General features: G+C 36.4%; 1 protein-coding gene across 1 annotated transcript in view; it reads right to left on the reverse strand.

Annotated features, from left to right (window-relative positions):
* Positions 1-25,061, reverse strand: part of LOC126189030 (aldehyde dehydrogenase 1A1-like) — a 40,916-nt gene that overhangs the window by 6,814 nt on the left and 9,041 nt on the right. The window contains exons 4-8 of the mRNA XM_049930862.1: positions 12,689-12,854; positions 11,002-11,192; positions 3,999-4,112; positions 1,174-1,276; positions 239-423 (exon numbers count right to left, since the gene is read on the reverse strand). Coding sequence (XP_049786819.1) covers positions 239-423; positions 1,174-1,276; positions 3,999-4,112; positions 11,002-11,192; positions 12,689-12,854 — 759 coding nt within the window. The remainder of the gene's footprint in view (positions 1-238; positions 424-1,173; positions 1,277-3,998; positions 4,113-11,001; positions 11,193-12,688; positions 12,855-25,061) is intronic.

A 25,061-nucleotide genomic window follows, 5' to 3' on the forward strand; every position in this document is an offset into this window, starting at 1 on the left:
TAATATTTGCATCGAAGGCACAATTCAATTCACTGATGAAACTGTTAACTTACATGGAAGATTAGTATTGGTCAGCTATTCATTGTTCTTGCAATTTTATTGTATTATTTATTAGAACTTAATGTCCCTCATTGTAAAAATATGTTGTCCAAAAGGTGGATGAAATTCACAGGGAGTTCCAGAATGTAATGCTACACCTATTCTATATCATTGTTCATGTAATACAATTATTTGTTACCTGAGGACCTTGAAGAATGCCATCTGCCAGAGGATCACCAACTTTCTTTTCTTCAGCTTTTGCTTTTGCTTTCTTAACAAATTCATCATATATATCTTCATGCACAAAAGTTCTTGTTCCTGCACAGCAGACTTGTCCTTGGTTGATGAACAGTGCATCATGTGCTATCTGCACTGCTTCATCAACTGAAACATATGGTTATTGTGTTATTACTACTACTAATACAGTTTTTATTTTATTTATTTTTTACATTACAAGTCGAATTTTTATCAGCAAAAGACAATCTGGAAAATGGAACAGTATACCTGAAGTCATATTACAAAAGAGATAAATGAAATCGCAACTGGGTTTTGCAAACAATTAGCTTTACCACAACTGGGAGAGAATTTCTACAGCAGCCAAACTTACTGTTTGTCAAAACATAAAACTGTGATAGAATACACAGAGATAAAAGTTGCAAACAATGCAGTAACAGTCAACTTCACTTAATATCTCATTGGTCATTGATAAGTACATACTTGGAACCTGATATGCAGACTTGATACAAACAGAAGTTACATTCATCTATTAATGTTTCTTATTTTACAGAAAATGGGGTCAGCCACACATCATTTCGGAGACAAAGTTATTTCCCTACTATTGGATGGGGGTAGAAGAAATACAAGCTTTTGCAGCACACAACTTAACTTTTAACTAAGATAAAACATCTATGTATGTAAACTAATCTATCTTTTGGTTTCTCTACTCTAACTATTTTAAGAGAGAAAGCCAGAAACTTATCTGAAAATCATGTTTCCTCTGCAGCGCTCTTTGCAAGGTAGCAGGAGGTCTTTCCTTATTAAATTTCAATGATGCAATGCTCACAATAAATGTCTTTAAACTACTTGTATCATTTGTATTTAGATATTTCTATTTGAATTAAATAGTTTACTTACTGTCAGCATCAGGAAGTATTATCAGCGGACTCTTCCCACCCAGCTCCAGTGAAACTTTCTTCAAGTTTGACTGTGCAGCTGCTGCCATAACTGCTTTTCCAACCTGGACACAATTTTAATACTTCCTAATACTCAGTTATTACTACAACATATCAGGCATAAAAGAAATATTTGTTTTATTTTCCAGTGTGAAGGGCGATCAGAAGTTCATGTTGATGGACTGGTGGACCCCGTCACCAAAGTAAGAAATTTCTCACAGTGCAAAGCATGCTGAGCTGTTTCTTGAGCAGCTGATCAATTTCCTCATTCAATTTTAACTGACTGCCCATCTGGATGCCTAGGAATTTTATTATGTGTGGTTTCATTAATTTTCTGATTGTTAATATTCATTTCAGGAACATGAAGTTTATTTGTTCTGTGGAACTGTAAAATAATTGGTTTTGAAAAATTTAGGAGTAGGCTATTGCTGTGAACTATTTGCAGGTACATAGTCCAATATGGTTACAAATAATTCTCATGTTTAGTGGATTTTTGATAAAATTTTATGTAACTGCATAAATGTTCATATAATACTGGCATATTATCAACATGCTCCTAAATACTGTGTATGCCATTATTTATTCACAGTTACACATAAATGAAGTTTGCTCAGAATTCCTGTATTTGCTGATGGAGTGAAAGCAGTAGTGTGATGTTTAATATTTTTAAAATAATTTGTAAGATTTTATTTCCTCTTTTGAGAGAGCTTTTGCTCTAAAGTTTTATTTCTAGATGAGGTGTATTATCAACATATCTTAGCAATGTTGCCTGTTATGCAAGCATTATTTTGTGTCTCTTATAGAGACAGTTTCTCAGTTATTATTATTGCAATTAATAAAATGAAACAAAAACAATGAAAAAGTATTGGTAATGATTGCACGTGGCCAACAGTAGAATACCAAAGCCAGTATGACTTCTGTCAGTAAATGTTCATTATGACTAATCTGTCACAGCAACAAACAGCTGTTAGTCAAATTATTCAAGTCTTATAACTAAAAAAAAAAAGATCCACCAGTGAAACAGCTTTCATCTCTCCTGTATTGTTGCCCAGACAGAATTATGAGTGCAGTAAATGGTACTTTTTTTAGGTGGGGTGGGGGTGGGGAGGTTCTCTTCAGAAATGGAATGAGCTCACCAGCTCTAAAGGAATAGACCATGAATGTTATGTATACCTTTAGATTCCTGTACACCATGCACTCCAATACTTAGGTGGTGCCATATGTTCACACATCATCTCATTGTTGTCATGTCTTCAATCTAAAAACTGGTTTTCAAACCTTAGTCTCCCTTTAAACCCCCTTCCTTCCCTTCTCTCTCTCTCTCTCTCTCTCTCTCACACACACACACACACACACACACACACACACACACACACACACACACACACACACACAGGCTTCCTTTCACTACCGAATTGAAAATTTGTTGATGCCTCAGTATGTGCCCTATCATTCAATCTGTTCACTTAGTCAAGTTGGGCCATAAATTTCTTTCTCTCCAATTTGACTCATTACCTCATCAGTTATTCAATCTATTCATCTAATACGTTTAGTATTATTATGTAACACCACATGTCAAAAGCTTCTATTTTCTTCTTGACTGAATTGCATATTTCCCATATTTCATTTCCATACAACATTTCACACAAATACCTTCAGAGAAGACTGTTGGGCGCAAATTTGTATCAGACGTTCACAAATTCCCCTTTTTCTGACATTCTTTTGTTGCTAATTCCAGTCTTCATTTTATATCTTCCCTAAGTCAGTCATCATAAGTCTTTTTGCTGCCTAAATAATAAAACTCTATTACTTTCAATGTGCCATTTCTTAATTTATGGTAATTACTTTGGCATTGCCTGGTGTACTTCAACCACATACCATTACCCTTATTTTTTTCTTATCGATTTTCATGTTACAATCTCTTTTCAGGATGTTATCTGTTCTATTCAACTGTTTTTCAGTCCTTTGCTTTCTCCGACAATTACAATGTCATTGGCAAATATCAAAGTTTTTATTTGTTCTCCATGAACTTCAATTCCTTTTCCATACTTCTCATTCATTCTCTGTGAGGCCAGTAGGCTTATAAACTTCCACTGCTGTTGTGGTTGTTGGCTTCACATCTATCTGGCTTCGATAATGCATTTGCTATGCTGTTCATAGTTGCTTACCTGCACTGCTGTTTTCTTACTCATAATTAGCCTTACTCTTACGGTACTATTTTATTTTGTGATGATAATGCTATACTGACCCAATCAAAAGTCTTTCTTTTTGCCAGCACACTATGCTAATTCCCACTGTATCCAACTTCAACCTATCCACTTCCCTTTTTAAATTCTCTGATCTACAGAGGGATGTAACATTCCACACTCCAAACTTGTGGTATGTCAGTCTTTATTTTCCTGATGAAGACATCCTCCTGAGTAACCCTCACCCAGTGATGTGAATGGGGGACTATTTTTAACTCCGAAATATTTTACACAAGAAGATGCCATTGTCATTAAGCCATAAATTAGAGCTGCATGCCCTCAGGAAAAAGCTCATGGCAGTAGTTTCCCCTAGCTTTCAGCTGTATGCAGTTACAGCACATCAAAGCAGTGTAGGGCAATGGTACAAGGCAGTATCATATCCAGGCTGTTGCTTTAAGTGTTCATGTATGTTTTCAACAACAGTGTCAGTGTTCCAATGATTTTCCAAACTCTTAGAAAAAACTTATGATATTTTAATCAAACTTCCACTCAAATATTAGCACTCATATATTAAATTATATTCTAGAAATAACTTTCTTACCGCAACAGAACCAGTGAATGCCACTTTTGAAATCTCAGGGTGTGATGCAATGGCAGACCCTGCAGTTGGCCCATATCCTGGGACAACATTGACAACTCCAGCAGGAAATCCAGCCTACAAAAGAAATTATGGTTGGCACCTGCTGATCCGATTTCTTTTTAGTCCTATTGATTACATGTTATACAAGTAGTGTGCCAATAATACATGCCACATCCAATGAAACAATGCAGCATTTTATGGGCATTTTACATATCATATACACAATATTTTCCTTATTTTATAAGAGGAATTAGTTGCATATAACATTGCAACTTGCAGTTTATTCACATACATTTAAATGAGTTCTTAAAAAGTAAGATGCAATGAAAGAACACAACCTTATCCTAATGACATAAATAAATAATAAAATTACATTTTTAACATCATAATTCAAATTAAAATACAATATTTTTGTTTTTATGGGATGAGTGGAAGTATCATATCTTTTTCTTTTAAGAGTGTTTTTACCTAAGTGGTTTTTCTCTATTCTTACTCTAAGGGATGCCTTGTAACTCGAAGAATTACTTCATTTTATAGCAGGTTCATCTATGAGGAATATTTGTTAGTTTTCTTCTGGATACCTGTACATTATTAATTCCTTTTCTATATCGATGGAAAGCTTATTGTCTACTTCTATACCTGGCTCACAAACTCCCTTGTGTACTTTCGTGAGAGTTGAAGAGCCCCTGGTGGAAGTTTTTCACCTGTCTTGTGACCTGGTTGTCAATGTCACACTTTATCTAAAACAGTTCCTTGTTATTGGCTGCAAAGACCATCAGTGAGTATATATACTGAGATACTTGAAGAGACCCCTATATGTTCATCTCACCACTCATTTTTAATTTTAAAAATTTTTTCGACTTCATTCCCCAGAAGATTATACCACAGGCAATTACAGAATGGAAAAAAGGCAAGATGTGACAATAACATTATTTCTGTGTCACCAAAGTAAGAAATTATTTACAATGCAAAGCATGCTGAGTTGAGTTTCTTGAGCAGCTGATCAATTTGCACATTCCATCCTAACTGAATGTCCCTCTGGGTGCCTAGGAATTTGTGTGTGTGTGTTTAATTAATTTTGTGATTGTTAATACCCATTGCAGGAACTTTAAGTTTATATTTATTGTCTGAAACTGTATATATTAGTATTTGGAAAAAAAAAACAGGTTAAGCTATTTGTTGGAACCATTTTACACTTTATTAGTGACTGACTATGCTGTATACTGCACTTTGGAGATAGGCCCTCTGATCAGAATAGTTGTATCATCAGCAGATGTGGCTGTCTGCTCTTTTATTAATTGTAATTGGTAGATAATCAATGTAGATTAAGAAAATCAGTGGCTCCAGTCTGAATTTATTGTTACACCCGTCTCCATTAACAAAACTCTGTTTCCTGTTGTGTGAGTGAGACTCTAGCCAAGCCAGAGGTTTGTTGTTGATGCCTAGTGTGGAAGCTTTCAAAGTTTGTGTTAATGTACACAGCCTACTGTCTTAGCAAGGTCACAGAAGATCCACACTGGATACCTTATGAAATGTTGTTCACCTAGAATTTCATCTGTTGAGACTAAATATGGCTCACTCAGTGAAGAATCCTGTATGTAAGCTAAACTGTGTAGGTGTCAGTAAGCCATATTATGTAGTGTGGTCATAAACCCTATCATATACTATTCCCTCGAATACCTTTGAAAACATACAGCAGAGAACGGGGCTGACAGTTAAATATTACATGCCTCAGGTGTCACTACTGCATGTTTGAGTCCATCTCAAAATACCATGCTTTTCATTGACTGGTTACAGTAGCACAGCATGTAACTGATTAAGTCTGCACATAATTTGAAAATCCTATTTAATATACCATCACACACAGAGGATTGAGTGCTTTTAAGTAATTTTATGATTTTTACAATCTATTTAGAAGTTCTGCTTTTTTGAAATGAAGTCCTATGTCTGGCGTGTTTTCCATGTGTTTAAGCAGTTCTATGGGTTCTGTGGGAAACATTATTATGGTTTCCTGTTTTTCAGTTACAGTGAGAAGAAATTTATTGGATTCTGAGTTTGGAACTTTTTGTTTATTCTAATGAGTGCCATTATCACACAACTGTGGTCTTCCTATTTGTTCTGATTTCATGTTCCTATTTGTCTCACTTTTTATGGTTTTTACTTTATTGTTTGGCTTTCTTTTTTGTGAATAATGCAATCATCCTGATTACACATGTATAAAGTATTTTGCAGTACTTCTTGTGATTTAATCACTTGGTTTGTACTAGTCCTGTATTCTATATACAGATCCTTGCAAATGCTATTTTAATGTCATTTGTTAACCACTTTCTGCTTCCAAAACAGGTTGCTTTGATTTTAATTTGTTCTTGGGCGAAGTAGGTTTCAAAGTGTTTGACGAATACGTTCTAGAATGAATTCAATTTCTCATACACTGTCTCTGCCTGATATATTACATCCTATTGTTCCTGATGTAAACTATTTATAAGCAACTGAGTAGATTCAAAATTTATTGTTCTAACATGTTTAACTTTGGTACGACCATGCACTGTTTTTTCCGCAGGCAAGTTTCGAAGCTTTCATTTTAACATTGTGGTCAGACAATCACTTATTACAGTCTGTGTTTTTACTTCACTTTAATCTGTGGGGTTCAGGAACACATCGTCAATCATGATCTTGCTATATCCATATATTCTTGTTGGAAATGTTGCCCTACAGAGTATGTTGAAAGTAGACAATGATTCAAATTGCTTATGATTGTTATTATTTGAAAGAAAATTTATGTTAGAATTACTGCATACCATAAAATTACTGTTATTATTTTATAGTTTTGTAAAAACTGATTATAGCGGGGAAAGAAACTTATGAATGTTTCCCACAGGTGTCCTGTAAACTGTTACTATTATGAGGGATGGCTTTTCCAGTTTTAATTTGACAGCACAGCATTCAACATGCTGTTCAATACAGTACTGACAGAAAAAAGTCTGAGACCAAAGAAAATAAAGCTATCAATCTAGATACATTTTTACATACAAAAGATGATGAGCATATCTGAATCTGACCTGAAACTTGCTGTCAAAATGAGATGGAGGTCTATTTCCTTTACAGCTGTGTAATATAAACTTTATAGCCATCTGACTTTATGAAATTCTCTGTCCTCATGGTCAAAGAAGCAAATTTTCATGTTTCTGGCTGGGTAAACTACAGCAAACTATAACAAACTGCACAAAAAGCACTTGCACTCTCATAAAGTGACTGATGTGGAGTTGGTGCTTTTGGAATTGTACACCTCTATTTCTTTGAAAATGAACAGACAGTGACCATTGATTCAGAAAGTACAAGACTATATTGGAAGGCTTTGTTGAAATAAAGGTAAGGCAGCTTGGCAGTGATCCTAAAAACCTATATTTCCAGCAGGATGGAGCAACAGCCTACATCACATAATACAATACGTCTGTAGTACGTAAAATGTTTGGAACTGTTCTTCCATTTCGGTGAACTTGCTTGGCCTGTGGGTGTTTCTGACCATGCATTCAAAAGGCACATCATGAGTATTCAAGAACTCAAGCAAGCCACTGGTGACAAAGTTGCAGCAATTGATGAGGATCAATGGAGGCATATGTATAACTTCAAGAAACATTTTCAAGAAGGGACTGATGTAGTTAAAAAAAATACATAAAACTTTGTAATCAGTGGTAAACAAATGGCGTCCTCCGTTGTATTTACAGAGAGTTTTACTTATTTTTCCCCCTTCTTCCGTATATAATATATGAGTAGCTGAAAAATGTCAATTGACAATGCACCCCTGTAGGTACATGCAGTAAATATTTTCTACACCCATACTCTTACATAGAATGTCACAGCATGTATCATGATGTGCAACCACACTAGATGTCTTTATAAATCCATACTCTAACACAGGTAATTAGTATTCAGCTTGGGACAATTCTTTTTTTTTTTCATATGTGTGGCATATGAATTGTTACTCAGCCTTGTGAACCAACTTTGTCTAACAATAATTAGCATTACGAATAAATCCCAATACAATGTGCAAATCCATAAGTGTAAGATGGGATGAATAATTATTAGTTTTTTCAAAATAACTCTCTCTAGTTTTCGAAAGCACACTTAGTTCTTCATGTCATTTACAGAAAGTTATTGGAGTGAGAATACCACCGCATTTACAGAAAAAAGAAGAATCACTCTCAAAAGTAATAGAATCAATTATGAAAGGAAGAGTAATGATCAGTCTGAATAAATACAATCTTTTCAACAAAGCACTCTTTGGCATCCAAAGCAAGTAAGTACAATGTAGGCCATAACAGATTTTACAAAAGTAGTCTTGAAGGTCTCAACAGGGATAACTGTGTACAGACACATTTCTATAGCTGTCCAAGGTGTTTAACACTGTTGCCTATAAAAGACTACTAAATGAAGTGTTAGTTCTAGGTATAAGATGTTACAACAGTAGGTATAAGGCTAATGAGTGGTGCCACTTTAACCTGGAAAATTAGACTGCAAAAGATAGAGATAAGAAAGCATCAAACCCAGCTGTTCCTCAGGATATTATATTAGGAAAAGTCTGCTCTTAATGTGTATAAATGAATATCTAGACAAGACATGAAAAAAAAATCTCCTTGCTCGTGATAGCAAGATTATAGTTGTTGATAAAACATCATAACTCTTAGTTTAGAAGGTACATGAAATCCTTAAGGATGTTTACAGTTGGGGTAGAATGTAATAAATTAACTCCGATCATAGCAAATAAACAGCATAAACTTCAGTGTAAAGACAGAAAACTGTTCTATCACATTAAACATGCATGAAAATCTATAGATTGTGTAGCAAAAACAATGTTTTTATATTGATTGTCATCTGACATGGAATGAATGTATGAAGATATTGCCAAACAGAATACTACAGAATGTTCCGTCCATAGGATCCTATCACCACTGTTAACAGGAACTGACTTATGGCAACATACTGTTCCTATGTACACTAAATTCTTAGTTATGGAATTCTTTTCCGGGTATCAAATGCATGCAAAATGGGAAAATCTGCTAAAGTAGGCTATACAAATAATGAAAAAGTAGTAGTCAGGCCCACTGTAAGGAAATGCCTTTTTTTGGGGTGTCTTATGGTGCCAAGTGAGTTAATCTACCAGTCTTGTCACATGAGAAGAAAAATTAGTGATTATGTCATAAATAGTTCTACCCTTGATCATGGTGCAAGAACCATTTACTAAGTAAAATCAAACATAAGAACTCTTTAATAGTATTTTCTATCAGAGATTGCCCCCCAGGAAACAAAAGAGATAACTAAAATACTTGTATTTAGAAAGGAAGAGTGTAGGACTTAAATAATGCACACTACACAATTTAAGATTAGCTACAGAACTGTGAGTATGGGTTCATAAAAATTAGTAATAACTAAATAATATCTTTCACACCATATTACACATCTAAAACTTAATGCTTTTTGCAGGAAAACCACACACACAAGTTAGGCAGTACATAATGCAAATGTCCCATCATTCTTCCGAACTTAAAGTTTCACTCAAGTTGTTTAGCTTTTCAGAAAGATAGAAAGAAAGGCAAAGATGTTACATAGACACGACAACATGATCATGGCCCTAAAGTCAGCTGCAAGTCTGTGTGGTGTGTGCTGCTGATAAGGGCCAAGTGACTGAATGAACAGCTTACAATTATATTTTTCTGTTATCAAAATAACTTGTTCCAGGTATATATGAAAGCCATCATTATAAGTTAGACATAAATGAATCAGGTACTGCATTTTTTATAATACTGGCCTCAGATTTACAAGGATGGAGGCTCATGCTCTGTGCAACCATTCTGATGGTTTTCCATGGTGCTCCTAAATCACTTCAAGAAATACCAAGATGATGCCTTCAAGGACTGGGCTGACCAACTCTCCTCTCGTCATTAAAAACTTGTATATACATTCATACATCCGTGTTTATGACTAATGTTTTTCTTTTGCGCCAACCTGCCAAACACTAATTCATCGTAGAATTATCCTTGTATGAATAAATTACTAGCACTAGCAATATTACACATTACCAAAGAGATAGATTGCTGTTCACCACATAGAGGAGGCACTGAGTCACAGGCAGGCCCAATGAAAAGACTGCTAAAAAGTCCTAATTCAAAAATAGAAAACATGCACACACATAGCCACTATCTCCAGCCACAGCAGCCAGAGATGGTGGTCGTGTGTGTGTGTGTGTGTGTGTGTGTGTGTGTGTGTGTGTGTGTGTGTGTAAAAGTTGAGCTTGTGTGAATATGTGCATGTACTTCAACTGTTTTGTCTGAAAGTTTAAATGTTTAGCAGTGTTTTCACTGGGCCTGTCTGTGACTCAGTGCCTCCTCTATGTGGTTAATAACAATTTGTCCTTGTCATAATATTGTTATTCCATCCTGGACTTTCCACTGCTTAATACTAACACTAGCCATGGTTTTGCAAGAAATGGAGTCTGCAGTCTTTTCTGCAGCCAATAAGTGGTTTAAGAAATCATGAAGGGCTATCTCCAGATGTGAACTTCAGTTTTCTGATTAGAAATCAAGTGTTCAGATCACTGTACCCTGTCAGTCAATTTCATTTTTTTCACTCACTCTGTATTAAAATGTGAGGTTGGTCAGTGGTTTGGTCACAAACATTATATCATAATTTCCGTTTGCTACGACATCAGAAATATTTCACCTTGTTGTGATTAGTGGCACTTAAATACCTCAAACTGACGTATTTTGTCTGTGAGAAGCCATCTCCTAATCTAATTCAGAGTCCCTGAGTTTGGCAAGCTATTGCTTCATTGCGACTGCAGATATTACTGGGAATTTTGCTCAGCAAGTGACACTAATGTGTCTATTACTATCTGCTGTAATAGTATCCATATAGTTTCAACCACTATCTGTATCTCAAAGAAAGACAAAGAAGCAACCAGACTCACTTCTTTGCACAGAGCTGCAATGTATAAAGCATTGATAGGCGTATCTTCAGCAGGCTTCAGTACTACAGTGCACCCAGTAGCAAAAGCTGGAGCTAATTTCCATACAGCCATCAGTACAGGAGCATTCCATGGTATTATCTGCCCAACGACTCCAACAGGCTCTTTCCGTGTGTAGGTGAAGTAAGGGCCATCTGAAATTTAAAAGACCGTAACTGTCTTATTTTATCTTTATTCTTTGATCAACTGAAATATGGTACTAATTGATATAAGAAACACTATTACAAGTGTTAACAATGCCTGGGCAGAAGATAAACATTCATTTATGCAACTACTTAAACTTTCATGGCCATTTCTTGATGTACAGCCTGTTGGCACTTATCTTGTAGTCTCAATTTCTCCAGCATGAGTGAGTAGTATTGTTAAAGTTTCACCTTCTAGTCAACCACCAACAATTCTGGATGATTATTTGACAATGCTAATCACTAATTCTGGAAAAATGACAAAAAACACTAAATGACCATCAGTGGAAGATCCTAGGATGAGTGCCAAAGGCAACATGTCAAAAATTTCTTTCTTTCTTGTTGGAACAATATCAGCTGATATATCGTTAAAAAATACAGGAAAGAAACAGAAATATGCTAAATCTACAGATTTCAGAGACTTTTTTCAAAAGTTCATCTTTTAGAAAGAAGCAGTAGATGAGAAAGAGGAAGGAGGATAAAAGGAATGATTTATAGATGTTGAGTTACGAAAGTTGTTCTATGCCTTGGGCTGAGATAACTTTATGGTACATAAAAGCTGTTGTAGAAACAGCAATACTAAGGCCCTGGAATATTTTTAGCCTCAGGAGCAACAGTCATTTTTACTTCTGACTCTTTTTTCAAGTCTGTTTCCTCTTTCCAGGTATGGAGACAGTTAACCTTCTTCAATCATGTTGTGCCAGTACTGTAACATGTTGCCAGAGGAATTAAAAATTGCGCAGCCTGTTGGTGGTATAGAGGAGTATTGTGTCCTAGTTTAGACTTCAGTGTCTGGCACAACATTATGAGCATGACAAAGATCACTGAACACCATGTTCTGTGATTGCCCAACCCCATTCAGAAAGCCCACCTAATTGTGGCAGCAGCAGAAATGTTGCAGCTGTGTTAGGCCACTCAAGATTACTTATTTAGCTTCCTAATCACCATGGGTGATTACTGGGTGTATCATTACAACCCTAAGGAAAAGGAGTAAAGCACGTTGCACATGGATTCATCACCACTGAAAATGGTGAAGAACCAATCATCTCCAGAGTAATCTATAAAGAGTTTTTTGGGATTGCCATGCTGTGATGTTAACTGAGTATGCTTGTTACTACCATAATTTCCAGGCTACTTACAGGAGATTGCCAAGGGAGTCTTTTTGGCTCATGACAATGTCCCAGTTAAGTCTGCACTGGCACGGTCACACGTGCAGTGTATCTGAGCTACCAAATTTTACCTCTACCCCCTTCCAATTCTCTTTCTCCCTTCTTCTGAAATAATTAGTCATTTGCATATAACAAAGGTGTTCTCTCTCTCTCTTCTCTCTCTCTCTCTCTCTCTCTCTCTCTCTCTATCACTCTCTCAATTAAATGTCGCATTTAACCTATTACACTGGTATGTAGTTATCATTCACTACTCTAGTTAAAGATATGAACTCTCATTACCTGTAGGTATGGTGTGACCATGGATTTTGTCAGCCCAGCCAGCAAGGTAACGCAAACAGTTGACAGAAAATATGATTTCACCATATGAAGCTGGGAATATCTTCCCTCCTTCCACGCTCTGCAGTACAGCCAAATAGTGAATATCTCTTTCTATCAAGTCTGCTAGCTATAAACAGAATAAAAAACAAAAAAAAAACTAGATGAAGTGTGAATCATAAACTTGCATCTTTTAATGGCCCAGTGAAGGGAACATAGTACTCTGAAGTAAAACAAAAACTGTAATCTTTTGCAACAATGACAAGAAACACACTATCTTCAGTTAGTTGGTGTTATTAGATATTATATTGCATTACATAGTACATGACACCTCAGTAAGAAGAGCTGTTACATACAAAGCCTAATAATATACATCTAAGAATGGTAGGACCCTCTCACTATCCACCAAAACAGGAATAAATGGAGCAAGGCTGCCACATGGCACAATTTTTTTTTTCCTACTTCGGTAGTTCATTTCTCTTCTGTGTGTGTGTGTGTGTGTGTGTGTGTGTGTGTGTGTGTGTGTGTGTGTGTGTGTGTGTGTGTGTGTGAATTTAATGATAGTATTCCCATAAAGAAATGCAAAGTAATTAACAAAGGGTTCAAAACTAAGTTTCCAAACAGACAAAGTCCATGGTATACTAAACATCTTATTGATTTGCAAAACAAGGCTACATTGTTATCCAAACAGCTAAACAAAGATCAGGCAGATCTTGTGTACTAATAGATAGGGAGCATTGAGAATTGCAGAAGGTGGTTTTAAAAAATTGCATGAAATCCATCATGAGTTCCAAAGTGTTACCAGTAGCTCAGTTAGCAAAATGGGGTAGAATGATTGAGCAATAAGCGACACATTTCTGTAGTCATTACTAACCGACACTTGAGACGGAGTAAAGAGCAATGCCACTGAGAAGGAGGAAGGAAAAAGAAAGACTAGACTGGAGTTTATTGTCCCATCAGACAGCAAAGTCAGTACAGACGGAACACGAGCTCAGATTATGAAAGGATGAGGAAAGAAATTGGCCATAGCCCTTTGAAAGGAACCATCCCAGCATTTTCCTGGAGCAATTTAGGGAAATCACTGAAAACCTAAAGCACGACAGCTGGACACAGATCTGAACTGTCATCCTCCTGAATGCAAGTCCAACATGATACCCACTGTGCCACTTCACTCTGTGACACCAGTGCACCATGACTAATTGGAAATGAGTGATGAATCACACTATACCTCGAGGCAATCTGATGAAAGGGTTTGTGTTTGGCAAATGCCTGGACATTGTTACTTGCGACCATGTGTAGTGCCAACAAAGAAGTATGGAGGATGTAACATTACAGTTGGTATGGGAGTGTTTTCAGTGGTTGGAGTGTGGTCACCTTACAGCACTTAAGAAAATGCTAAATCTGCATCTACATCTATACTCTGCAAACCACTGTAAAGTGCATGGCAGAGATATGTCCCATTGTACCAATTATCAGGGTTTCTTCCCATTCCATTCATGTTTGGAGCGTGGGAAGAGTGAATGTCTGAATGCTGCTGTGTATGCTGTAATTATTCTATCTTATCCTCAAAATACCTATACATACATACATACATACATACATACATACATACACACATACATACATAAATCTTTGTTCCATAGATCATAAATACGACATTTCGTAATGATGTGGAACATGTCACTTTAACGTAAGTTTTCTTTACACAAAATAATTAATTTTTTTTTTTTTTTATAATTACTACTTCATATCTAAGAATTCATCTATTGAGCAGAAAGAGTTGTCATTCAGAAATTCTTTTAATTTGCTTTTAAATATTGGTCGGCTATCTGTCAGACTTTTCATACTATTTGGCAAATGACAAAAGATTTTTGTGGCAGCATAATTCACCCCTTTCTGTGCCAAAGTGAGATTTAATCCAGAATAGTGAATATCATCCTTTCTTCTAGTGTTGTAGCTATGCACTTCACTGTCGTTTTTGAATTGGGATGGGTTATTAACGACAAATTTCATAAGTGAATATATGTATTGTGAAGGTACTGTGAATACCCCGAGTTCCTTAAATAAAGGTGATCTTAAGTGGGCTCCAGCTATTATTCTGATTACACACTTTTGTGCAATGAATACTTTCTCTCTTAATGACAAATTTCCCCAAAATATTATGCCATATGAAAGCAGTGAATGAAAATACGCATAGTAGGCTAATTTACTGATATGTTTATCACCAAAATTTGCAATAACCCTAATAGCATAAGTAGCTGAACTGAACCGTTTCAGCAGATCATTGATGTGTTTCTTCCTATTCAATTTCTCATCAATGCACACACCCAGAAATTTTGAGTATTACTACCTTAGCAACAGACTTCCATTCATAGTCTATATTTATCAATGGTGTTATGCCATTTACTGTACAGAATTGTATAAACTGTGTTTTCTCAAAATTTGGTGAGCACCCATTTGCAGAGAACCACTTAATAATTTTCTGAAAGAAATTATTTGCAATTTTCTCAGCTGATTCTTGCTTCTTGGGTGTGATTACTAGAGTTGTATCATCAGCAAAAAGAACTAACTTTGCATCTTCATGAATATAGAGTGGCTCGTCGTTAATATACCGTATTTACTCGAATCTAAGCCGCACTCAAATCTAAGCCGCACCTGAAATTTGAGACTCGAAATTCAAGGGGGGAGAAAAGTTTTAGGCCGCACCTCCAAATCGAAACAAAATTGGTCCATTGTAATATGAGACACAATTTAGATCGAATGACTGTCGATACAGCTACAGTAGTTTGGTTTGAGTTGTAAGCTTAGCAGTTAAGCTTTACCAGGTAGCCATTGCTATGCGTCAGGCGCTCCGTCTGTATTTATACGGGTAACCTTACTTTTTCAAGTGCTTCATCTGGTTTGAAATGATTGATTATTTTTCTTTGATCCGATAAGTGCCGTTCTTTTTGTTATAGGTGCTTACGTCACTCTACGCTGAAAAGGCATTACTGTACTGTGTCATGCATCATTTGTCGCATTGTGTGATAATGAGTGTTTACGGCCTGTTGCCACTTGCGGCATGGCTTGCTTTTATGCACGCTACTGCCGCTTACAAAAAAAAAAAAAAAAAAAAAAAAAAAAAAAAAAAAAAAAAAAAAAAAAAAAGAGAGAAGAAGAGAAGAGAGGAATTGTCTCATAAGCAAAACAATGGTAAGAGACTGCTATTTGTTGTTACTTACACTGCTGCTTTCTTTGATAATGATCAACAAGAACCAAATAAAAGACTGCGTATGATAGAAGATGTTCTGAACGAGAGTTTAGCGAAAAATTTTCTCCGTCTGAATGTCTTTGCAGACGCCTCTTTAGTACATTACATTCTGCACAGAAATTAGAGTCATCTTAGATTTAAAAATCTAGTCAATTGCTGTGCTTAATTTCTGACTGTATCACTATTAGGCATAAGAATAATACGAATATAAACATGACATGATATGTATATTCTTCCGCGTTTGCTGTTGTCTCACTCGAATTTCGTAGTTTATTAGGCAGACAGGATTTAAATGTGATTCACAATTCATAAAAGTTCCTATTAGCAACCATCTCTTCTCATAGGTAGGAAAAATTTCAGAACGTAGAGTTGGCCATATTGACAAACATCCCAAACAGTCTTGCTAGTCAGATTTTCATAGTACATTGAAATGCTGCAACATTCGAAGATGAACAATAAGGAATTTGTATTTACTTCGTCAGATAATGTATGGAAATGCAGTGGTTGAAACCCGAGGCAGAGAAAAAAGCTCGTCTTCCCCCCCCCCCCCTTTTTTTTAATTATTTTTTTTATTTATTTACTGATGCAGAGGTTTTGGCACCAGTATTTATCTTTGTGCCTGCAAAGCATGGCTGTGTAGCGCTACATATATTCGACAGCAGAAGTCAGTTGTGGCGGCACCTACCAACATTTTTCTTAACTTCCGCTTACTTTGCACTCGATTCTAAGCCACAGGCGGTTTTTTGGATTACAAAAACCGGAAAAGAAGTGCGGCTTAGATTCGAGTAAATACGATATATTAAGAACAAAAGGGACCCAAGACCGAACCCTGTGGGGCACCATTCTTGATTCCTCCCCAGTTAGAGGACTCTGCTGGTTTTTGTAGACTATCTGTACTGTTAATTTCAACCTTCTGCATTCTTCCAGTTAAGTAGGAATTAAACCATTTGTGCACTGTCCCACTCATACCACAATACTTAAGCTTATCTAGAAGAATTTCATGATTCACACAATCAAAAGCCTTTGAAAGATCACAAAATATCCCAATGGGTGATGTTCAGTTATTCACTGCATTTAATATTAGATCAGTGAAAGCATATATAGTATTTTCTGTTGAAAGGTCTTTCTGAAAACCAAACTGATATTTTGTTAGTACTTCACTTTTACAAATAAATGACGCTACTCTTGAATACATTACTTTTTCAAGAATTTTGGATAAAGCTGTCAGAAGTGAGATTGGGCTGTAGTTGTTAGCATCAGATGTAAAAATGGGTTCAAATGGCTCTGAGCACTATGGGACTTAACATCTGTGGTCATCAGTCCCCTAGAACTTAGAACTACTTAAACCTAACTAACCTAAGGACATCACACACATCCATACCCAAGGCAGGATTCAAAACGGCAACTGTAGCGGTCACGTGGTTCCAGACTGAAGCACCTAGAACCGCACGGCCACACCGGCCGGCAGCATCAGATCTATCCCCTTTTTTATGCAATGGTTTAATAATAGCATATTTCAGTCTATCTGGAAACAGGGCAACCGAGAGTTACTACGTATGTGACTGAGAATCCTACTTATTTGTTGGGAACAAGCTTTTAGTACTCTGTCGGAAATGCCATAAATTCCATGTGAGCTTTTACATCTGAGCAAATTTATTATTTTCGTAATTTGAGTAGGAGAGGTGGGTTGAATTTCAGTTTTATCAAATTGTGTAGGTAATGCCTCTTCCATATACTGCCTCGCATGTTCTAATGAATAGCTGGAACCTATTTTCTCTACAACACTTACAAATGATTATTAAAAATGTTTTCTACTTCCGACTTCTTGTTAACAAACTTTTCATTGTGTCTGATAGAAATACAGTCTTCCTGCGCTCTCGGTTGTCTTGTTTCCCTTTTCACAATATTCCAAATTGTTGAAATTTTATTATCAGATGCACTAATCTCAGACATAATGCACATACTTCTGGACTTTTTAGTAAATTTTCTTAATACAGTGCAGTAGTTTTTATAATGTTTCATTGTTTCGCGATCATTAGTCCTCCTAGCTATAAGATGTGTTTCCCTTTTCTGTTTACAAGATATTTTTATCCCTTTAGTAAGCCATGGCTTTTACATGGTTTCTTACAATTATATTTCACTGTTTTCAAATATACTCACAAAGGTATCATGAAATAGGTTAAATTTTAAATTAGCATCATGTTCCCTGTACATCTCATCCCAGTAACTGTTGCAAGCTTTCCCTAAAATTTTAAAGTGTTAAATTGTTAATGGAATGCACTATTTTGGAGGACTGTTTTGCATTACTGTATGGAGCTATATCATATACCATAACTAGCTGTGCAGCATGATCAGACAGACCATTCTTAACAGGAAAAGCTTTCATTTGATTAAATTTATCTTGGTCTATGAAAATGTTATCTATCGGTGTGCTGCTTTCCTGTACCACCTGAGTAGGAAAATGAATAACTGACATCAAATTGAAAGAACCAAGTAATACTTCAAGGTCAAGCTCTCTATCTTACTCTCTCAGAAAATCTACATTGAAATCCCCATAAACCATAATTTGTTTTCCTTTGTCTGACAGGTAGCACAACAAAGCATCCAAGTTTTGTTCAAAACTAGTTTAAAATTTCCCAATTGTGACCTATACAAGGCTGTAATTATAGAAGTGCCTTTATTTGGTTTAAGCTCACATACACATGCTTCTATGTGTTGCTCTACACAATTTTTTTTTAGTTTCCAAATTTTTCACACTACGACAGATTTTATGGCAACTCCTCCTCTCTCAATAGCGTCTCTACTTACATGAGCTGAAAGCTTATATACACCTACATTTGCCATTTCCATACCTATGACTATATGATGTTCAGACAGGCATAGTACATCTATTCCACCCTCAGTTTCTAAACCTTCTACACAAAGAAGAAGCTCATCTACTTTGTTTTTTAATCCCCTGATATTCTGATGAAATATACTAACATTATTTTTTTACTGTGCTTTTATGTGAATCTTGTGACATACTAAAATTATTTTTCACTGTACTGTTAGGAGAATTTTGTGATATTTTCACATCTCTAGTACCTGCTTGTCTGAACTTTTCATTAAGCTTAATTTCAATCAGTGTAGGAAGATTGGATACTGATCTTAGCCTACAAAAGTACTCCCATGAGTTTCAGTGCCCCCCCCCCCCCCCTAAATATTTTGCTATCATCCCAGCCAGTTTACCCTTCCCTTTCCTATTGAGATGCAGGCCACGTCTTGTGAAGTCCCACCTACCAATACCATGAACAGGAACCAAACCTATGCCTGACAAAGTAGCCGCCCGAAGCAGCTGATGTGAACGATACATAGGGGGTTGTAATATATTCCTACAATCATCATTTAAAATCAGTTGATGTAAACTTTTTTAGTCAACTTTCTCAGGATAGTTTACATCTGTTTTCAAGAGTCTGCCAGTTCAATCTCTTCTGTATCTCTGTGACACTCACATGGATCAAACAAACCTGTAACCATTTGTGCTGCCCTTCTATGTATATATTCAATATCCCCAGTTAGTCCTATTTGGCATGGGTTCCACACACTTGAGCAGTATTCTAGAACTGGTCGCACGAGTGATTTGTAAGCAATCTCCTTTGTAGACTGATTGCACTTCTCCATTATTCTACCAATAAACTGATGTCTACCACCTGCTTTAGCCATGAAGGAGCCCACGCATTCATTCAATTTCATATCCCCACAAAGTGTTACACCCAGTTACTTGCACGAGTTAGCTAATTCCAAATGTGGAAGGGTTAGAAGATTGTATCAGGACAACAATTAAAAACCACAATAGTTGCTGAACCAATAATATTTTGTTGTTTATGATGGTTTCAAAATAATTCCATCTTCTGACATACAATGTAATGTTAGAAATAATGTATTACAATTCTGGATAAGCAGTTGTCAAACAAAAATTCTGTGTCCTGCTGTATAAAACAATGTTCCTAATAAGTTGCCAAAACAAACATTGAAAAGCCACAATCTGCAGAATGATGAAACACCTAAGAAATATTAAGAGTAGAAAAAGGACCACACAATATGGGAGACAAACTTACACAGGATCCCAACAGCAACCATACTCATGCTTGTCTTGCTTACTAACAGGAAAACTGAACAGCTGATGGGACAGACCAGTGAGAGCATGTGCCTTATGTTACACAACAAAGCTGTTGCATGAGCTAAGGTAGGTGAAAGATTTAAAACTGCAAGTGGAGAAACAAAATAAGAGAGTTTGGAGACTCAAAAACACTAGGCAGGAAGAACCTCTACAGCTAGATATAAAACACAATGTTGTGTGACCACCACATTAACCAGTTTTATAGGAAAAAAAAAATCAGGCCAGTTAACAAAATTATGTTTAAGAGAGGAAATGCTCCAAACATTAAAAAAACCAAACTTAACCATTAACTTGATGTAAGTTGTAATTAGCTAAAACATTTTTTATGTCACAAATATGAACACTAATTAAGAGTTTGACAGGGGCGAGAGTGGAGGCTTCTTAGAATATCTGACTCTGTAAGTACATTAAGTGTGGAACCTATGCCTACAGTGTGCAAGACTACCAAGTCACCATTAAACTGTTGTAATTCATCTTGGCTATCAATCAAATGCATAGTCAGAGATGACCTGGAGTTAGCAACATCTTTATGTTCTTTAAATATAATATGACAGTTCCTTCGTGTATGACCATTGTATTTGTCCTGCATTACAATCAACATGATAAACAGCAGATCCTTCTTATATGCTTCACAATTTATTAACCTAGTGCCTGAACTTCAAGGTACAAAATATCAAAACAATATTGGCTATCAAAATTTTTCTTCCCATCTCCTGAGAGGTGTAACAAATCCTACAGGACCTAACATTGCTCTTTCATTTACATGTAATGAAAGGGGCACTTTCTTTCATACAACATACACTTAAGTGTTGTTTCTTATGTTTAGCCTGTGATGGAACATATCCTCTTCTATTTGTAGTTTCGCTAACAGATCTGATTTTTTTCTACAAAATTTGTTAAAGTGCTGGTTACACATCTTTGTGTTTTATATGTAGATGTACAGGTTCTCTTCCTGCTAGTGTTTAATGGTATGCTTAGTCTTATTTTGTTTCCCCACTCGTGGTTTTAAACCTTCCACCAACCACAGCTGCACACAACTTTCTTCCCGTCACATGTGGTGTGCACTCTCACTGGTCTCCTCTCTCATCAGTTTATGGTTTTCCTGTTAGTATGGCCAGATAACCAAGACAGTGATTGCTGTTGGGATCTTAAGTAGCTTTCACATATTGTATGCTCTTTTTCCTCTTTTCGATGCTTCTTAAGTATTTTGTGCTTCTGTGAGCAATGTTTTTTTCTTTTTTTTACGCATTTGTTAGAAGAAAGATTAAGGAAAGGCAAACCTATGTTTCTAGCATTTGTAGACTTAGAGAAAGCTTTTGTCAATGTTGACTGGAATACTCTCTTTCAAATTCTAAAGGTGGCAGGGGTAAAATACAGGGAGCGAAAGGCTATTTACAATTTGTACAGAAACCAGATGGCAGTTATAAGAGTTGAGGGACATGAAAGAGAAGCAGTGGTTGGGAAGGGAGTAAGACAGGGTTGTAGCCTCTCCCCGATGTTATTCAATCTGTATATTGAGCAACCAGTAAAGGAAACAAAAGAAAAATTCGGAGTAGGTATTAGAATCCATGGAGAAGAAATAAAAACTTTGAGGTTCGCCGATGACATTATAATTCTGTCAGAGACAGCAAAGGACTTGGAAGAGCAGTTGAACGGAATGGATGGTGTCTTGAAGGGAGGATATAAGATGAACATCAACAAAAGCAAAACGAGGATAATGGAATGTAGTCGAATTAAGTAGGGTGATGCTGAGGGAATTAGATTAGGAAATGAGACACTTAAAGTAGTAAAGGAGTTTTGCTATTTGGGGAGCAAAATAACTGATGATGGTCGAAATAGAGAGGATATAAAATGTAGACTGGCAATGCAAGGAAAGCGTTTCTGAAGAAGAGAAATTTGTTAACATCGAGTATAGATTTAAGTGTCAGGAAGTCATTTCTGAAAGTATTTGTATGGAGTGTAGCCATGTATGGAAGTGAAACATGGATGGTAAATAGTTTGGACAAGAAGAGAATAGAAGCTTTCGAAATGTGGTGCTACAGAAGAATGCTGAAGATTAGATGGGTAGATCACATAACTAATGAGGAAGTATTGAATAGGATTGGGGAGAAGAGAAGTTTGTGGCACAACTTGACCAGAAGAAGGGATCGGTTGGTAGGACATGTTCTGAGGCATCAAGGGATCACCAATTTAGTATTGGAGGGCAGCGTGGAGGGTAAAAATCGTAGGGGGAGACCAAGAGATGAATACACTAAGCAGATTCAGAAGGATGTAGGTGGCAGTAAGTACTGGGAGATGAAGAAGCTTGCACAGGATAGAGTAGCATGGAGAGCTGCATCAAACCAGTCTCAGGACTGAAGATCACAACAACAACAACAACAACAACAACAACGCATTTGTTGTTGTGCTAACTTCTTAGGTTCTTATTTTATAAAGCGAGACACATTACTTTTGTTCCACAGACCACAGAGGGTGGAAGACAGCCTTAGTTTTTTATGCTTTATGTGGGTAATGCCTGATCATCATTTTGCTGCTGTCAAATTTACATTTTCTGAATCGCTGCTTATCCAGAATTGTAAAGTATTGTTTCCATTATTTTAGTGTATCAGAAGATGGAATCATATTATTCCAAAATCATCCATAAAGAATAAAACATTACTGATCAACAAATGTTACTGTTTTCCTAATTCTTTGAAAATGGACATGTACAGTTGCAGTTGCCCTGTGAACAGAGCTCTGAATGTGCACTGTCATAAAGCAGCACAACTGTGGGGCAATGGTTTGTGGACAACAGCATTCATGAAATGCACTGGCCTGCCCAGAGTCCCAACTAGAACCCGATGGATCACTTTTAGGGATGACTTAGAATGTTGACTTCACTACAGATCCACTCATTTAACATCACTATCTCCTCTAATTTCAGCCCTTTAGGAAGAACAGGCTGCCATTTCTCCACATACATTCCGCCACCTTACTGAATGAGTCCTCAGCAGAGTTCAAGCCACCATAAAGTCAAAAGCTGGACACACCTCATATTGATATCTGCTAAAAGGTGTCCAGATCATTTCGATCAGGTTTTATATATGCAGATCTGGGCCTCTCACACACAGAAAATCGCACGCAGGCAAAGTAAGGTGCAGAGAGTGTTTGCATAGTGCATCGTTCCAAGTTGGCTTAATTCACCTCAACTTAGCTTGCATGGTGAAGCTGCTAAATATATTGATATATTATTCAACACTGAAATAGGTCACTTCATGACAGTTACTACAATAATGGAACAACATGATCCTAAAAAAGCAAATGTTTCCGAAGAACCATTTAAACTGGAGTGGAAACTTTAGTATTTTTGGCTAGTTGTGATGATAATGCCAAAAATAACTGTGAGTGTAAGAAAATCATCTACTGAAAGACACTACAGCAAATTGCATTCAGCAAAGTATAGTGAAATCGTATGGGACACCAAGAGAGGAAAAATTAAGGAAGTTGCAAATCATTCAGAAGACAGGTCTGTATCCACAAATGAGATTTGTACGAGCAATTTAGCATGCCTGCCAACCAAAATATGTTAATGATCTTGCAAAACAAACTGAAGACTGTCTACATTCCCCTCAAATGTATATTTGTTTTTGCTTTTCCTTTTGTTATTCCTAACACATGATTTTTTTTCCCTCTAAGTTAGTACAAAGGAGATGATACATGCTGTGAATGAAGTCTTAGAGTTAGCTACACAGTTGTTCTACATTTGGCAAGAGCTGGGAAGCTGTTTGTGTCAGGGTCATTAATTAATCATATTTTGTTGGTCATGGCGGAGACAATGAATCCCACATTAGCTCCCACATATGGAAAAACACCACTTTCCAATATGACAGGCTCAGTTACCTTTTTTGTTTTGTTTTGCATGGTGTGTATGATGACTTACATGTAATGGAAGAGTTCCTAGATTTCTATGATTCTGATGAAGGATAGTGCCACAGGAGCAGATATTTTAGAAGTGATCAAAACGGCAGCTGAAGGAATAGGACTCACTTGGGAAAAGCTGTTTTCTGTAACTGCATATGAATTGCCCGCAATGTGCAGTAAAGTAAAAGGGTTTATTGGCCTAATGCAGGAAAAAAATAACATTCCAAATTTACCTTATGGTCATTGTTTTGCACACCAAGAGGATCTTTGTACAAAAGTTGTCCAGCCTCAATATGTGATGAATGCAATGGTGTTTATCATGAACTATATTCATTCTCATAGGCTCATTCACCAGTTCAAAGAATCTTTTTACTTAATTTGAAGAGGAGTATCCAGGTATCTCCTAACATGCTGAGGTGCACTGGTTGAGCAAACAAAAAAAGATTTCCCAAATTTTTCAATTACCACACCATGACTCATTTTTGGAGGACAAAGGATGTCTGGAGCCACTTTTGCCTGTCCCTGAATGGGTAACTAATTTAGGATTTTTAGCAGACATCACAGCTCTTCTAAATATTTAAGTCTGAAACTCCAAAATGAAAATAGTCTCATCAAGGATATGGTTGGCAAAATAAAAGCTTTGCAATATAAACTTCAGCTCCTTGAAGTCAACCTTTCAGAGAAAAGTACACAACACTTTCCTGAGCTAGGTAAGTGGGAAGGAGCACACTTTGATAAATACGTTGTGGTGCTACAATCCCTTGAGAATTGATTTAATGACAGATTCCAGATAATGTACCGGTATATTGACAACAACAAAATAAAGCCAATTTTGTTAAATTTACATGTGTAACATACATGAAAAACAATAGTCCACATTACCCGTGTATTTAGAACGTACCTCCTTTTAGTACTTTAACTTTATACATTACTTTCATTTGTTAACATTTGGTTTTGTTTGTGTTACAGGAAATTACTAACTTGCAGCCAATACTTGATGTGTTTGTAACACTCTTTTCGATAGCAAT

This window comes from Schistocerca cancellata, chromosome 5 (assembly GCF_023864275.1).
Source record: "Schistocerca cancellata isolate TAMUIC-IGC-003103 chromosome 5, iqSchCanc2.1, whole genome shotgun sequence".
NCBI classification, from domain to species: domain Eukaryota; kingdom Metazoa; phylum Arthropoda; class Insecta; order Orthoptera; family Acrididae; genus Schistocerca; species Schistocerca cancellata.